Below are 16,922 nucleotides of genomic sequence, written 5' to 3' on the forward strand. Positions count from 1 at the left end.
CCTTTGTTTGATCTGATTGGCTGTGAAACTTTCCCGACTTTTCATTGGTTGGCACTCTTGTCAGTCTTCGCACTTCCGGCTTTACCGTTCGGTTTGTTGTGAGAGTTCCTGACTTCTGGCTGATTGACATTTGAGTTGGTAAGTTTTTCGAAAAGGCTTTCCTCCCTATCAAAACCTCCGGTTGGTTTTAAATTAAGAACACGTTGCCTATATAATATATATGACAAACGAGCTTGAACTAATTCTGATAGATGATTAGCACAATGTGAAACTTTACTTTCTTGCGTGACTTTAGTCGTATCATGGAGCATGTTTAGTAGTATAATAATCAATATTAATTAAAAATCCTAAGTGAAAGCTTCCCTTTATCTGTCGACCAGCTACGAGTAACCACACGAAACATGTCAGGGGCTCATGACCTGAGAAGGAAAGGACGCCCCCCCCAAATATTCTTGCTGTCGAACGACCAAAATGTCAAGGACCCTTTGGAAGGTACCATCATGCTACCGCGGGGGTCCATGTGCTCGGATAGACAGTCGAGTAAGAGCAAAGCCGAGTTTCGACGTGTGAAGGTACCAGTGAGCACCATTTTGAAATATCTTCACGCGCAAGGATTTTCTTCCTCAGTAGTTACCGGTCTTTGGGGTGTGATCAGATTATGTCAAACGGATATGTCCCCTCTGGGTTCTACTCAGATGCTGGAACTTGACGTAATTGTTGAATTGGACAGAAGAATTCTGCTTGATGTCCCAACTGAGTGTGTTGGCCTGTTGGAGCCCGTGGCCCAAGAGGCTCGCCTGGAACTACTACGTAAGTATACACGCAAAACGAAAGGGTTCAACGGGAGCCTTCATTGTTTTTTTTGTCATCAGGCAATCGTGAGAAGCTGTACGACTTGGCCAACCTGCCTGCTGGCACACCCTTGTGGGTCCAAATGGACCAAGCGGATGAGCTCGCCGAGGCTGAACTCAAATACATCGGACCACTGACAGAAGGGACCAGACCTCAGTATTTTGGGGTGCAACTCAAAGTAAAATCTCACAGTGAGAGTTGAACATTCTGCTTACTCTTTTATTAGTCAGCTGGTTCAATCGCCCCCTCCTCGGCTGCAGGGCTCTGCGACGGGCAAAGGCAAGGGCACCGGCAATGGTCTTTTCACCTGTCCTGAGGGCTCTGCTGTCTTCCTGCCGGTCAGCCACATCAAGATCAGACACTGGTCCAGCAGCAACGATCCAGACACCCAAGAAAGGGAGCGGGAAAGGGAGCGCCCTCCCCGCCGCAGCAGCGTCCGCCACCATCACAACGACATTCGCCCCACACATATTCAGCCGCCCGCCGGCAGTTCCGGGCGTCACGTCCATCTACCCCTGGCCACTGTCCCTCCTCAGTCTCAGTCTCAGTTTTCTGCCGGATCGGCTGAGCACACGTCTCAACACCTGGTTCGCAGCCCTGCGTCGGTGCTGCCGTTTAGTGTTGGCCAGCGGGTTAGCGTCCCTTTGGAGGGTTCGGTTGTGAGTGGAGAGGTGCGCTTCTGTGGTCCACTTCCCCGCCAGTCCTTATCTCTGATTCACGTGGGCGTCTTGCTGGTCAGTTGCTTCATTCAGTCCGGGGATGTTTAGCACTGGGCAGAGTGTTAATCATTTGCTGTTTTGTCTTTCAGGACACTCCGATGGGAAACTGGGACGGCCATTATAGAGGAGAGAAGCTCTGCCAGATTCCTTCTGACCTGTATGGAAAACTGCTTCCTTCCTCTAAGGTGTCCCCAGGTAGAGGGACCCGTTGTAGATGCTTTTAAATGAAATGAAGTGATTCCACATCTGGCCCATTATGCGTTGCTCTTGTTGTCAACCACAGAGTCCCAGATTTCCGCCATCCCTCCCGCCCAAGTCCTCAAATCCATCATGAAGACCTCGCCACCTGCCGCCAAACCGGCCGCTGAGTTGCTGCCCACCTCTGTTCTCAAGGTGGCCCTGTTGCCGCCCCCCAAAAAACCCTTCAAACCCATTCCTCCTCTACCGCGGCCGAAGCCGCTTCACAATACCCTGCCTCCACCACCGCCCCCGCCCCCGCCCCCGCAGCCGCCTCCTAAACCCACCGATCGAGCGGTGGAGCAGCACATAAACGGCACGCACGCCCCGCATTCTCCGCCCGGGTCGCCAGACGACAACGGGGAAGTCCTGGAAGTGGGCTACATGGTGGAAGTGAACGACCCGCCACTTTACGGTGTGATCCGCTGGATTGGACGCATCGAGGGGGCTAGCGAGGCGGTGGCAGGCATCGAGCTGGTAAATTTATTCTGTCCAGTGCTTGGTTCAGATTCAGAAAACTTTATTTATAAAAGGTGCCACTTCCATTTGCCCGCACAGGAGCAGGAGGTGTCGGCAGGATCCGACGGCACGTACCATGGCGAGCGTCACTTCTACTGCCCGCCAAACAAGGGACTCTTCGTCAAACTCTGTAATTGCCGGCGGGATTCCCGATTCCCTGTTCCCGAAGCTCGGGTCAATCAAGTGGAGCGCTGCAACTCCATAGGTGAACAGGCTGCGCCGTGTACTTTTTCCCGCGGGTCAAAGGGAAAGTCAACCTTAAGCAATTCTTGGCAAAAATATCTTATATGTGCCTCACTCGTTTAAATATGACATTCGGATTATTATTACATTTGTGGAATATGAGTTATGCAGCAAATTCCAGCCGTTTTTTTATCCATCTCAGGGGGCGGCCATTTTGCCACTTGCTGTCAACTGAAGATGACATCACAGTTGCGCAGGGCTCAGGCAACGACCAATCTCACCTGTTTTCTGAAGCTGAGCTGTGATTGGTTCTTACACGAGACCTGAGCAACAGTGATGTCATTTTCACTCGATCAAGTGGCAAAATGGCCGCCTGCTGGATTTTGCTGCTTGGCTCATATTCCACTAACACGTATACTGACTACTGCATAGAACATACTATTGTCAAGGATTATTTTGGGGGGTTGACTTAGACTTAAAAAGCTTACATTTTGGCTCTGGGCAGCTTTCGCCGAGTGGGGCAGCGAGCGCGTGGAGGACGACACTTTTCCCGCAGACGGGGACGAGGCCAAGGAACTGTACCATGGCTGGAAGAAAGGCATCCAGGGTCACCTTAACTCCTGCTACCTGGACGCCACGCTGTTCAGGTGGCGCGCTAATTACGCACCCGCATTCAGTGAAGCATCGATTGCCGCATTACGTCTCACTCCATCTCGCCGTCCGCAGCCTCTTCTCCTGCTGCAGCTCGGCAGACTCGCTGCTGTTCTGCTGCTCGGACAACACGCAAGCCGACTCGAGCTCCGGTCAAGCTCAGGACCTGTTGCGCTGCGACATCGTCAACCCCCTGCGCAGGTCCGCCTGTCACTTGACCTTTGGCTGTAACCCCTTAACCTGGGGGTCTGCAACCTGTGGCTCTGGAGCCACATGTGGCTCTTTGGTCCCTCTCCTGTGGATCTCTCAAAAAAAATTATATATATATATATATATATATATATATATATATATATATATTTAAACAAAAAATAATTTAAAAAATGTTTTAAATGTCAGAGTCCAAATTGAAAGTTGTCAGAAAAAGAGAGACGAAAGGTAGATGAAAGGTATTAGAAATTACTTTAAAATGTCCAAAAGGAAGAGGAAAAGCATAAAATTACCATTAAATGTCTTCGGAATTGCAAAAAATGGCAGAGAATTGAATAAAAAGGTAGAAAACGTTCAAAAAGAAGCCATAAAATGTTGACAAACAAAAGAAGAACAGCAGAAAATTACCATAAAATGTCTTTGGGATTGGCAAAAAAAAAAAGTCAGATTTTTTTTTTAAGGCAGAACGCTCAAAAAGTAACTATAAAGTGTCGAAAAACAAAAGAAGAAATCCCCCAAATTACTATCAAATGTTCACAAAATTGCCATTAAAGTCAGAACAATGATTTAAGAAAAGGCAGAAAAGAAAATGCTCAAAAAGTAAACATAAAATGTCCAAAAACAAAAGAAGAAATCCCGAAAATGTCAGAAAATTGACAGATTTTTTTCTCTCCAAAAAATAGCCATAAAATGTCAACAAAAAAAAGATGCAGAAAATTACCATCTATGTCCATAAAATTGCCCAAAAAGCAATTTGACAGAAAGGCAGAAAAGTCTAAAAATTTATGAAAAATTGCGGTGCAGCTCTAATTAGTTCTTGGGCCCTCAGTCGATTAGACTAACACTAACACACAGCTTCACAATCTTCAAATGTTTTGTGGCTTCAGACACATTTTTAGCCTAAAATGGCTCATTTTCTAGGAAAGGTTGCTGACCCCTGCCCTAACCCCGCGGGCTTTTATAACACTGTCCACGACTTGTACATGATCAAATATGACCTTTTCCTTCACGCCTGTCTATTTTGCAGGTACGGCTACGTGTGCGCTAGCAAGACCATGGCCTTGAGGCGACTGTTGGAGGCGGCCAACAAAGACGCCGGCTTCACCAACCAGGAGAAAGGTATGTGAGCGAGAGCGCCGTGCACTTCAACTTTCTGCGCCAGGAATGCCGCCATGCCGCTTCTCCTTTTAATGTCTGCCCAGATCCGGAGGAGTTCCTCAACAAGCTCTTCCTGCTCCTCCGTGTCAAGCCGCTCCTCAGGATCAGGTGGCGCCACACCTCCTTGCTCTCTTTTGATGATTTAATTTCTTTCACCGGATGAATAAAATATGTTTTCTTTCTCCCCTCTTAGATCGTTGTCTCAAAAGCCGCAGGAGTGTCACCTCTACCAGCTCTTCCCACCTCACGTTCCTCGTTCGCCCTCGCCCGCAGACGCGTCCGTTTTGCTGCCCACGCCGCTCTTCACCCCCATTAAGGTGGCCAGCGTCCAGACCTTGCTGGAGTCCTCCTTCCTCCACGGTGGACTCAAGTTAGCGGAGGTAAGCGGAGGCACGGCGTCGCGTCCGGTAAAATCCTTCAACTGTATTTGACCCCCACCACAGGCTCCGTCCTGCCTCCTTCTGCTCATGCCCCGCTTTGGGAAGGACTTCAAAATGTTTGACATCACCTTGCCCACCCTCAGCCTGGACATCACAGACCTGCTGGATGACAGTAACCGACAATTTATTCAATGTTCAATAGGGTTGGCAACAGTACTTTTGCATGGGAAGTTCAACTTTTGAAATGTTCCAAATTTGAAGCTTTTCAGGAAATCAAAACACTTTACCTCGAAATCATGTTCAATCTCTAATTTAATATGCTAAAAAATGAGGGCTGAGTTTTAAAAAATAGAATAATCGTTTATAATAGTGAATCATTTTTCCTTTTCAAACTTGATATCAATTCATAAAACCATGAAATAATCAATTTTTCCCATAAATTCACAAGAAAGCTCACTTCAATTTAAAAGTATTTTCTTACATTTATGAAAGACCTGACTTGTTGCACGTTTTAATTTATATTTACATTTGTTGAATTAGAATTTTGAAAACATTTTCATCTCATCATGGCTGATGTCAATGTTTGCGTATAACACGATTATATCACATGTTACTTTCATGATTAAACTAAATCATTTAAGCAGTTATTGTCTCCGCAAAATTTTATTTGGAATTTAATGTTTGTGGAGTTTTCATCATGTTTTTGATATTTAAGAAGAATTGATGTTCCATAATGAATCAATATTGGATTGAATTGAAGTTAATCAAATCGAATCGAATTCTTGTGAATCGAAATCGAATTGATTGAGAAAATTAGAATCGATACCCAGCCCTACTAAAAATTGCTTTTTTTCTACTGCAATTTATTTAGATAGTAGGTCTTCGAGCTGAGTGATGCCATAAATAAAATTAGTTTCATAGTTGGAAATGTATCTGAACGCACTTATTTGCATGGCTGGCCAGTTCCTTAATTCATTCACTCCCAGCCATTTTCACTGAAGCAATCCCCTCCGCTCCCAGCTGGTTTACGGGATTTTGACTGATTTTGCAAGGCCCACAGAATATTGTGTTCTATTTCTATAAAAACATGGAACCTATCAAAAGAAAGATTAGAGCCTCTTCTTTCATCAGGAATAAAAAGTATATTTCTATCTGTTTCAGTTTTACAGCAATTAGCATTAGAATATAGCTAAGTTTCATCATTATTCGCCGTGGGTAAATGAGCTTTTTTTAAACATGGCCCTGTTTGATCTATTTTGCTCTGCTGCCACCTGCTGGCCGTTTGTGTAATAACTACCATTTCCTCAACCGTTCTCTGCAGTTGAGAGGCTGCATCAAAGCCTTCTGTATGCTCTAGCATAAAAAAAAACACATATAAACAATGTCTTTGGGACACTGAAAACATTTAAAATAGAACATATTGATACGTTTTTGGGAGCAAATGAGTTAAGCACCGAAGCATTACAGCAATCTTCTTTCAACAAAACAGGCTACTTCAAATGGACTGTATGTAATCTAACTACTTTCACTCCTTATTGTCTAAAAATTATCAAGACTTTCTGTCTTGAGGTGATATAATGCTGCACAGCTCCCACAAAATGACGGAAGAGGCGAAGTTTTACGACACTTATCAGACAGATGAGCGTTAATATATTTGTCCTCAAGCTATTTTCAACTCTTACAAGTGGTTAATGCATACAAATCAGATTTTCCATTTTATTAGGATTAATGTGCTTGTCTGAATGTGTGCTCATTCATTTAGCTTTGAGGCAGTGCAGCGTCTGTCAGGCGTTAGCCCAGTGGGAGTGCGCGGAGTGTTACGAAGACCGAGACATCACACCGGGACACCTCAAACAATACTGCAACACCTGCAACACTCAGGTACGTGGGCTCGGCCCCCAAGCCGGCCGCTCACCGCAAAGCGCCTCGCACGTCAGCGCTCGTCTTTGTTGTCAGGTTCACTGTCACAAGAAGCGGACGTCTCACTGCCCTCGGAAGATCGACGTCCCTGGGGGGGAGTGGAACGGCTCCCTCGACTGCACCCGCCAGCAGTTGTCTCTGTTCGCCGTGACGTGCATCGAGACCAGCCACTACGTCAGCTTTGTCAAACACGGGCCTCTGCCCTCCGATTGGCTCTTCTTTGACAGCATGGCCGACCGCCAAGGTGAGATGCAAAGTCGCCGCTCATTCCGTCAAAAACCCCGTCAGCCGAATCAACCTGCCAGATGTTTGTTACAGGAGGTGAAAACGGCTTCAACGTCCCCCTGGTGAGGCCGTGTCCCGAGGTGGGATGCTACCTCAACCTGTCAGAGGAGGAGCTGGGCAGGGTGGACCCCGTCTCTCTTCCGGAGCGCGCTCGCCGGCTGCTGTGCGACTCTTATATGTGTTTGTACTATAGTCCTGAACTCAGCCTGTACAAATGACAAGTACAACCTCGAGTCTCTCTTGAGCCTGAATGTCGCATTTACTTGTTACAATGAAAATTGCACTGCCATTTTATAATGTGTGACATTATGTGTCTTGAATGTTTGCACTAAGATAGCCATGATGTCCAAACTTGAATTCTTCATGGGTTGGCTTGTTAGCTGGTGGCAATGACAAATGATCAAAGTGTATAATAATAAAAGCCAAATTAATTGAACTCGTTTGATGTGGACAATGCAGTACTTCTCCCGAAAGGCCACAAGGGAGCACTGTGAGTCATTGCGCAACATCAACTCATCAATACGACGCCGGAAGCGGCGAAGAAGAGTCTTGACTCCTGTGATCATCCGAAAGAGTCGCTAGCCTCGCTTTGGAACATTTTAAAAGGTAAGCGCAGAATTTAGTGGCGTTGAAAGGCTAGTTTGATCACAAAGTTGGGCTGTTGTAGTCTAACGCGTCTTATCTCGCGCAGTCATGCTCGTTTGGGCTTTCTCCAGGTGGCATGCTAGCAGGTGTTGCTAATTGAGGCTACAACGCCACTCTGACACAAGCCAAATCAAAAAGAATCCGATCTGGCGAGTGGCATTGAAATGTCAGGGAAATAAATCGATGGTGACCTTTTTGTGACGTCACGCGTACCTCCCGGTTAACGAAAGACTAGATTTATCCGATGCCACCACATGTAAACGAACTGAAAATTGCCGTTTGGTTAGGCAGAGCCAGTAAAAAAAAAAAACGATGTCAAAATTCCGACTTGGATTCTATACATGCATAAATTATATCTATTGATACCGAGGGGGGAGACCAAAAATGGAACTTCAAATAATTTGTATTTTCATTTAAAATGTAAATGCTGATTTCTGTTTGTGTGTCTTATTTATCTTTAGCAGGCTTATTTTGCGGCCCATTCAGTTGCCATGGCATCTCCAGGGGGACAAGGAGGGGGAGTTTTGTCCACTCGAGGAGGAGCTGGTTCTAGGAGGATGAAGTGGGCTCTGGAGCTGAGCTTAGGCAACACTAGGTAAATGATGTAATAGAAAAAAAAACACTTCCCAAAGCATGCAAGAGTAGTTTTGATCCTCTCCTTTGATTCTTTTTTGGTGATATGTTTTAAATTGATTGAATTTAACCAGTTTAAGCAAGAGTGCTTTGGATTACATTGAAATCAAATACGTTTTGCAGCACTAAATCAGCTAAGTAGTAAACTGTGTCTGTGTCATCTACATACAGAAGAATTTAACAGTTTTTTATACCAATACTGAAATTGTAAAAGGAAATCACAGTGATTCTAAACCAGACCTTTCGCACCCCTTTACAGACATTCGGATCATACTTTTCCGTGGTAGTAAAGTGCCCAAAGGATAAAGTATCTCATTGATATGAATGTAGAATTGTTTGATTGTTGGCAGGTGAACACTATTTAGTTTGGACTCTTAGTTGAGATAACAGCGGTTCTCCTTTGCTCCAGGTGTCGTAGCGACCGCCAGGCCGGTCAGGGAGATGTTGTTTATCCCATCGGCTATTCGGAGAAGCCCGTTCCTGACACCAGCATCCAGGAGACGGACAAGAACCTGGTGGAGAAGGTGAGTCGGATGAAAATGCCGTGCATTTTTTCTGTCGGTGCATTGTTGACTGTGCTCCTTCTGTCTTGACAGCGATGCTGGGATGTGGCGCTGGGCCCTCTCAAACAGATCCCCATGAACCTGTTCATCATGTACATGTCGGGGAACACCATCTCCATCTTCCCCATCATGATGGTGTGCATGATGGCTTGGAGGCCCATACAGGCTCTCATGTCTATGTCAGCCAGTGAGTGTCGCCTTTCAGAAGTTGACCACCTCTCCTCAAGGGGCCACCATTTAGCTCGGCAACCTCTGCTTGTCTTCCTCTGGTGTCTTGAACAGCCTTCAAGCTTTTGGAGAGCTCCAGTCAGCAATGGCTTCAGGGACTGGTCTACCTGGTGGGTAACCTGCTGGGCTCGGCGTTGGCCATCTACAAGTGTCAATCGATGGGCCTGCTGCCCACGCACTCGTCCGATTGGCTGGCTTTCATTGAGCCTCCTCAGGTAGTGTTACAGACACATTACAAAGGGTCTCTTGAATGATGAACTGAGCTGGTCAAGTGAAACAAATGTGTGTTCACTCAGAGGCTGGAGATGATGGGAGGCGGGATGGTTTTGTGAAGCGGGTGGCACACGCACTCGTCAGAAAACTATTCCCGGTTTGTGTCACAGCCACCGAGACGACCCTGGATCAGGAGCCTTTGACGTACTATCGCCGGCCAGTCTTTTTGGCAGTGTCACTTTGTTTTGCCTTGTTTTTGTTTCATTTTGGACAGACACATCGCTGTTTATGAGCCGCAGTGCTCTGTGTCCTCTGCATGTTTCACGGAACGACTTCCATAACCTGATACCTGGAGTTTTTTTGGTTATGCTCATATTCTGAAAACAATTCTTAATGTTCATTCATCTGCTTCCTCTTAGCACACAAGTCAGAAATGTGTAACTAAACCTCTAATGTATAATGATTTGCTCTCTTGAAATAAAATCTTGATTTAAAATGAAACTCGTCTTTGTCACAGCAAGAACAACTACTAAAACTGCTTTAGCTGTACAAAAAAACTTCAAATGTACACAAACAGTATTAAAAGAACATACCACTTATAACTAATTTAGCAGTATTCGATTAGGCATTGTGTATAGAGAATAAAAGTGTGAGTCCCCCGTGACTACTGCTTTTTGTCATGGTCTGTGTTTTGGTTTGTTTTATTGGTCATGTTTTCCTAGTGTGTCTCCCTTTGTCAATGTCTCGTCAAGTTTTATCATGTCCTCCTGTGTTTGTCATCCCGGTGTCGTGCCCTCAGCCACTTGTGTCTTGTCTAGGTGTCTCTCGTCTCTTCAGTTGGCTTGTATTTAGTTCAGTCTTGGTTGAGTCGTTGTCGCTATCACACCCATGCCATGTCCTGTCGTCATTGTGCCTTGCTTCGCAGTGTTCCTGTTTGGTTTGTTGCTTTGACTTGTGTTTTTGGATTTTGTTATTTTGGCCAAGTACCTTGTTTGCCTTTTTTTCTTAATTAAATCCCCTTTTTTACTGCATCCTTGCCTGGCTGCTTTTGCTCCCTGCATTTGGGTCCTCCACTTTTTTCTTAATTAAATCCCCTTTTTTACTGCATCCTTGCCTGGCTGCTTTTGCTCCCTGCATTTGGGTCCTCCAACAAACTCCATCCTCCTGACAGAACAAGGCAAAAACGGGCAGCATGACATGAGGGAAAAGACAATGAAACAACACAGACAGTGGCGAGACAGGAGACTAATTACACACACGCTAATGACACAACAAGACACACCTGGGGCAAGACACAAGTGGCTGAGGGCACTGATTGGTTCATACGAGGAAGGGCAGGATTACACACTTAACAAGACCAAGGGAGAACACACAAGGAAAACAGAACCCAAACATGACACTTTTGAAGACGTGCTTATTTGCAATGTCCACCTTTGATGTCTGCAGTGGGACGCAATTATTTCTCGTTAGTCTCTCTGCAGTCATTCGCAGTCACGTTATTCACGATGATCACGTGACTGTTCATAATTGCTCAACATAAATTGATTTTTTTTTTTAATTGAAGAGTTTAAATTAACCATTTCACAAGATAGCTGGTTAGTTTTTAATAGATGGTGTATTGCTTTAAATAACGTCAAGCGAATGGTATGTTGTAACTATAAACAGACATACCTGAAACAAAGGGAAATGGCTTAGTTAAACAAAGTTTATTTTAGGGCTTAAAAATATGTACAATGTGCAAAAGCTTAACAAAAAAAAAAAATCGAAACAAACGTAATTAGATATTTATTTTTTATGTTACTAGACTCCAGGCTATGTTGGCTGTTAATCATGCAATGGACGAGTCCGTTTTATTGGCCGCATGTGTATGTGATTCAAGTAGAGGTTAGCGCAACAAAACTGGTTGGCGTGTTGTGCGGTAAATGCAGTTATCGTGAGAGGCAGCAACAAAAACAAAACGTATTTATCAAATCTATACATTGTTTGGACCTATTTAACAGTGACGTACACCGTGCGTGCGTAAAATCAAAAATCCGAAAATGTCGGTAAGTAAACTGTAAACTGGAGATTGTTTTTCCTTTTTCTTCACACTTTCTAATAAATAAGTCCTCAGACCGGTCGGACCATCCGACTGTCATGACAGTAAAGGGGCGTGTTGTGACGGGTCTCGTCGGCTTATTTCGTCATTTTTTTAAAGTACGTTACGAACCTCCACGTGCTGCCATTAGTATGTTTCCTTTGCTTGTCTGACACGTTCTCTCGAGCTAGAGTTTGTGTTATCTTGTGTTTTTTTCATGCTCAGTTTGCGGCTCGTCATCTCCAAATTCGGCCCACAGATTTTTATTTCAGATTTGCTGTTGTCGCCATGGATAAGTCGGATCGTCGAGCCCACGAGTCCCATCATGGGTTCAAGAATCAGTTCTTTCACGAGGTGACGATGAGCAGCTTCCAAAGGATCCGGGTAAGAACTTTATGCAAACTTCTCCCACGCGTGACAGAGGCTGCGTGTTAGTGTTTTGACAACGCCAGGTGCAAGCTTCACCTGGGCAACATGGCTGCCGTGTCGTAGCAATGCTGTTTCCTTACTGCCATATTTCATGTGCAAATATTGACATCTCCCTCTGTCTACGCCACAAAATGTAGATTCAGTTCTTGAGTGTCATTGGGATTGTTCTATCCTTAGGGTCTCATTTTAGGAAGCTTCCTCTTCCCGGTTCGGCTGGTCCTGGTGAGCTTGTTCTTGCTCCTCATGTGGCCTCTGGCCCGCCTACGCCTGGCCGGCCTGTCGGTGGAGGATCGCAACCGACCCGTCACGGGCTGGCGCCGCTGGCTCCTCCATCCCGCCATCTGGCTCCTGGCCAGAGCCGTTTTCTTCTCCATGGGCTTTGTGTGGGTGCGGGTCAAAGGTCGGCGGGCCAGCCAGAAAGAGGCCCCCATGTTGGTGGTGGCGCCCCACAGCACCTTTCTGGACATGCTGGTTATGTATCCCACCCAGCTGCCCACTGTGGTGTCCCGCTCGGAGAACAGCAGCCTGCCCGTCATCGGAGGTAAGTCAGAGTGGATGGAGGATGTGCACCAAAGTCTACACACCCCTGCTTAAAAAACCCAAAGTATGATGCTGTCATCACCATACTTAACAAACTGGCCATAAAGTTCAATCTTCAAGTTCATTGGACCAAAAACGAAACCTCCTAAACACAATCGGGAAAATTTTCAACATAAACACTTTTGTGATGATTCCCCTTGAACAAAAGTTTGAATGTGATTGGTTCATTCTGAACACAGCTACATCCCCAGTTTCAGAGGGTGTGTGCACTTTTGCAAACATGGTATTTCAGTAGGTTCGCTTTACTTGCTATGCGTGAAAAGGAAACAAAAAAATCCTTTGAGGTGCAGAAGTTGGAGTTCACATTAATGGTGAGAAAAGATTAGAAATGATTTATCTTGATCTCAAATTTTTTTATATATCACCAAACCTGGTATTTGACAGGGGGTGTAGACTTTTTATATCTACTGCATACCTGTGTTGAACTGCTTTTGTGTTAGCGCTCCTGGAGTTCAACCAGTCAGTGCTGGTGAGCAGGAGCGATCCGGATTCCAGGAGGAAGGCTGTCGCCCAACTCACAGAGAGAATCACCTCCAACGGCTACTGGCCTCAGGTGAGGCACAACAACTATTCAAAACCTACGAGCGCCTCTAAAATCTCTTGGGTGTGCGACTCTTGCCCAGATGCTGATGTTTCCCGAGGGCACCACCACCAATGGCAAGGCTCTGATCAAGTTCAAACCCGGTGAGGAGAGACCAGTCAGTCCCGACAGTCTAGTCCTGATGCGGCGCTCGAGGCGGTTTTCTGGAATGATTGGCATGAGGAGGAAAAAGGGCGCAGTGTTTGCCTAATGTTTGAGTCATTTCATTTTTCTCCTTTGACAAGTTTCTCCTTCTTTGCTCACTTGCTGGCAGGTGCTTTCCTATGCGGCGTCCCGGTCCAACCGGTTCTGTTGCGCTACCCCAACAAATTGGTAAGTGGTGATTGGCTGTTATCTCTATCTGACACATGCCAGGGTTATAATAGTCTTTGCGTTTTCATTATAATTTGTTATTTTGTTTTGAGGTTTTGGTAATTATACTTTTTATTAGTTGTTTTTTTAATGCTTAATTTTTAACTCATTCACTGCCATTGACGGTTATAAACGTCAATTAATTTGAACTATTTCTATTAGTTTAACTTTTTTTCCACTTTTGTTAACAAGAGTATGAAAACCTAGATTTTTTTTTTGTACATTTAGAACCGATATGAAATTTGTGATTAATCGCGAGTTAACCAGTGAAGTCATGCTATTAATTACGATTAAAAACTTTAATCGCCTGACGCCTTGAATTTTTTATCTTTTCATTAAAAAAAAAAAAATCATTCACTGCCATTGACGGCTATAAAAGTCAAAATTTCATTTTAACTATTTCTTCTTAACATTTTTTCCCCACTTTTGTTAACAAGAGTATGAAAACCTAGAATTGTATTATTGTACATTTAGAACCGATATAAAATTTGTGATTAATCATGAGTTAACTAGTGAAGTCGTGCGATTAATTACAATTTAAAAAAAATTTTTGCATCTTGCCCCTAATTTTTTAATGATCTTTTTTTATTATTATTAATTTATGGCAGTGAATGAGTTAATTTATTTTTATTATAGTTTTTTTTTAATGCTGTGTATTTCATGTGCAAGATTAAAAAATATATATTATGAAAATATTATATAGCAAAAACTTTAAAAAATATATGATTTTAAAAACAACCATCCACGAATGAAATACAGGTATTGTATAACAGTCAACAAACTTTGAAGTACAATTATACTTGATACTCACCAGTGATGCTGATTATTGACTGTCCTAATTTGTGCCGATCAACACAGATGGGTTTAGCTAGTTGAAGTTGTGCTCTGACCAACCAATCAAAGGACGTAAAAAGGCTGACATCAGTGATGGCCAGACAAATTTAAAATGTGATTGATTGAACAAACAGCACGACTGATTGTGAATTTGTGACAACCCTGAGCGGATGAAATTGGCATAGCAACAAATAGAAGTTGAACTATGATTGGATGAAAAATGGAACATATTCAATTCAGCTATAACTAATTGTATTGTACTCTAAGTGATTGTGTTATTTGCTTTTGTTTTGAATGGCATCTTCCAATGTGTTTTTTGTGCTTCAGGATACAGTCCGCTGGACACACAGAGGGACGACATGGTGAGTTCTTGCTTGGTCCCTGGTGACACTCGGATTCTTCGCGCAGATGCTCATGTTTGTCGTCCGTCTGACAGGGTCGAGGCGCTGTGGCACACTGCCTCCCAACTGTACACCAACGTGACTGTGGAGGTACGTGAGAGCGAATGTGTGATGTTTTGATGTTTGGCATAACAAAATGTTGTACTTCAGTTCCTGCCCGTCTACAATCCTTCGCCGGAGGAGAGGAACAACCCCAACCTGTACGCTGACAATGTACAGAAGCTCATGGCAAAGTAAGTTGCACAATCATTTGTAGTAAATAGTCTTTTGTGCACATGAAAGTCAAAACGCGTTCTGGCGCCGTGTTTCAGAGCCCTCGGCGTCCCGGCTACGGACAACGTAATGGAAGGTGGCGTTCCCGTCCAAAAAGTGGGCCATCTCTCTTGCCCGTTGCTGTCACCCGGCAGGGAAGCGCTGACTCTGCTGCACAAGGCCGGGTAGGAAAACCTCTATTTAGGATATTTCATCACGTTTGTAAACAATCAACCGTAATCTGTGCGCATCAGCTTGGGTGCAAGTGAGGTGGAAGCCGCGCTGGACAGAATGATTGACAGGTGTCAGTCGGGACCCTTGTCGGTTGGAGCCGAGGATCTCGCCGCACTTCTGGGTCTCGCCGACCGGAAGACGGCGGAGAGCATCTGCGGCCTTTACTCCAAGGTACAACGGGGATGTTTGTTGTTGCGTCGACTCTGTGACGTGATGTCCGTTACCTTGGCGTCTTCTACTCTATTTTGTGGTTTTCAGGAAAAAGTAGCGGACCTGAGACAAATCTATCTGAATGTGGCCGCTCACTCTGGACTGGTTGACATCAAGTCACTCCTGCGCACAGCCTTCAATGTAACTATGTTCTCAACATTGATATTCTCACTAGTATGGTAATTTAGTGTATTAGTAGCCCAACCGTATTTTTGTTTGTATGTTTGTACAACTAGTGGTAATTTTGGCCTCTTAATACACAGTTGTTATACTCTTAGTTAGACGACTTCAGTACATGTTGCTAATGAGGCAAAACTCTAGTAATTACATTGGCTTGATATCCAGCTTTAGGACAACTACTTCATATTAGTGAGGTGAAACTATGCACTGCCAGCAGTACCAGTGAAACGCTAGATGTCAACTAGTGTGTCACTAATAGCACACATTTCTCAACTAATTGCCTCACTTGGAACATATATTTTGTCATACTTTTATGCCAAATGTGGCATTAGTAGTAGCAAAAACGCTTCTAGTAACAGTCGTTCTACTAGTGTGCTGAATTGTCTTACTAGTGAGGACACCAGGACATGCACCTTAAGATGGCTGTAGAATAAATGTCATAAACAGGTGTTCAGTGAGATCAATGAAATGGCCTTTGACCTTCCAGTTGTTTGACGAAGAGGGGACAGGAATTCTGACTGCCGAGGAGCTGTCTGGCCTGATGGGGGCGCTGCTGGGCTTACGTCAGCATCACATTGAAAAGCTCTATTCTGAGGTCTTCAGTGGTGGCTGGTTAAGTCAAGGTAACGTAATATTACCAAAAGTTGGCAAAATACTGTGCAGATACTTCTGTTAAAAACAAAACAAAAAAAGTGGTAATGATAAATTGCATTTAATTTTTCAAGTAATCTTTGTTGTTTTCTGAGGTCTCAGCTTGTTATTGACTTTGGTACTGTGCCACTTGCTTCTAAGATAAATTTGTGCGAGCGTTGACGAGCCACCCGACGTATCAGAAAGTGTTGAGCGAGCACCTGCAGCCCGGCCAGTCGGGGCGTCAGTTGCTGGTCAACAACAACGGAAACATGCACAATGGCAGCAAAAAAATCATATGAAGATTCATGTGTGCTTTAAAAAATAATAATAATTCCGTTACAGATTTGTTTTACATTAATGCAAGGAGACACTTTAGCCGAATACTTCTAAATATTGTTGCATTTTGTGTGTGCCAACTATACCTTTACCATATATATTGTTTTATCTGTGGATATTTTTAGGTAAACCTGTGCAAAAAAATATTGTAAATGTATTTTTTTATATGAATTTACGATGAAATGTCATTTGTTTTCTTTGCTCACATGTTGACTGTTCACCTGTTTGTTGTATTTAGTTTACGTTTTAAAAATTAAATATATATATTTTTTTTAGTATTGGAAGAAATAAAAGGGGTTTTGAATCGAAATAAACATTTTTACAACAACTTTTGTGTATGTCAGTAAGGAATTTGACTGCCATTGCACATGCGCGAGAATGCGGTGGA

The 16,922-nt window shown here is 44.1% G+C and overlaps 3 protein-coding genes across 4 annotated transcripts; all 3 read left to right on the plus strand.

The window, feature by feature from the left end:
• The first annotated feature begins 27 nt into the window (after positions 1 to 27).
• cyld3 (cylindromatosis (turban tumor syndrome) 3) lies at positions 28 to 7,550 on the plus strand. The gene is made up of 17 exons (XM_086058325.1): positions 28 to 138; positions 381 to 572; positions 696 to 810; positions 873 to 1,030; positions 1,113 to 1,586; positions 1,661 to 1,766; positions 1,855 to 2,285; positions 2,367 to 2,532; positions 3,016 to 3,157; positions 3,237 to 3,362; positions 4,399 to 4,490; positions 4,574 to 4,637; positions 4,723 to 4,909; positions 4,973 to 5,081; positions 6,672 to 6,790; positions 6,866 to 7,073; positions 7,148 to 7,550. The coding sequence occupies exons 2-17, from the start codon at positions 402 to 404 to the stop codon at positions 7,330 to 7,332; spliced, it is 2,853 nt and encodes a 950-aa protein (XP_085914451.1). The 5' UTR covers positions 28 to 138; positions 381 to 401; the 3' UTR covers positions 7,333 to 7,550.
• A 43-nt stretch (positions 7,551 to 7,593) lies between these two features.
• On the plus strand, positions 7,594 to 9,897 carry emc4 (ER membrane protein complex subunit 4). 2 transcript variants are annotated; one of them, XM_086058326.1, is made up of 6 exons: positions 7,594 to 7,720; positions 8,221 to 8,354; positions 8,802 to 8,916; positions 8,989 to 9,142; positions 9,238 to 9,398; positions 9,480 to 9,897. In XM_086058326.1, exons 2-6 carry the CDS (start codon positions 8,251 to 8,253, stop codon positions 9,513 to 9,515), a joined length of 570 nt encoding a protein of 189 aa, XP_085914452.1. In that variant the 5' UTR covers positions 7,594 to 7,720; positions 8,221 to 8,250; the 3' UTR covers positions 9,516 to 9,897. The 2 variants fall into 2 exon arrangements, with proteins under 2 accessions (XP_085914452.1, XP_085914454.1); XM_086058328.1 differs by having other exon boundaries at positions 7,640 to 7,720; positions 8,224 to 8,354.
• A 1,437-nt stretch (positions 9,898 to 11,334) lies between these two features.
• lpcat4 (lysophosphatidylcholine acyltransferase 4) lies at positions 11,335 to 16,821 on the plus strand. The gene is made up of 13 exons (XM_086059562.1): positions 11,335 to 11,857; positions 12,080 to 12,443; positions 12,943 to 13,055; positions 13,126 to 13,186; positions 13,357 to 13,415; positions 14,616 to 14,650; positions 14,725 to 14,779; positions 14,840 to 14,922; positions 15,001 to 15,126; positions 15,196 to 15,346; positions 15,434 to 15,526; positions 16,053 to 16,188; positions 16,358 to 16,821. Exons 1-13 carry the CDS (start codon positions 11,762 to 11,764, stop codon positions 16,495 to 16,497), a joined length of 1,512 nt encoding a protein of 503 aa, XP_085915688.1. The 5' UTR covers positions 11,335 to 11,761; the 3' UTR covers positions 16,498 to 16,821.
• Positions 16,822 to 16,922: the final 101 nt, after the last annotated feature.

This window comes from Leptonotus elevatus, chromosome 17 (genome assembly GCF_054856555.1).
Source record: "Leptonotus elevatus isolate MCC_2025b chromosome 17, RoL_Lele_1.0, whole genome shotgun sequence".
NCBI classification, from domain to species: Eukaryota; Metazoa; Chordata; class Actinopteri; order Syngnathiformes; family Syngnathidae; genus Leptonotus; species Leptonotus elevatus.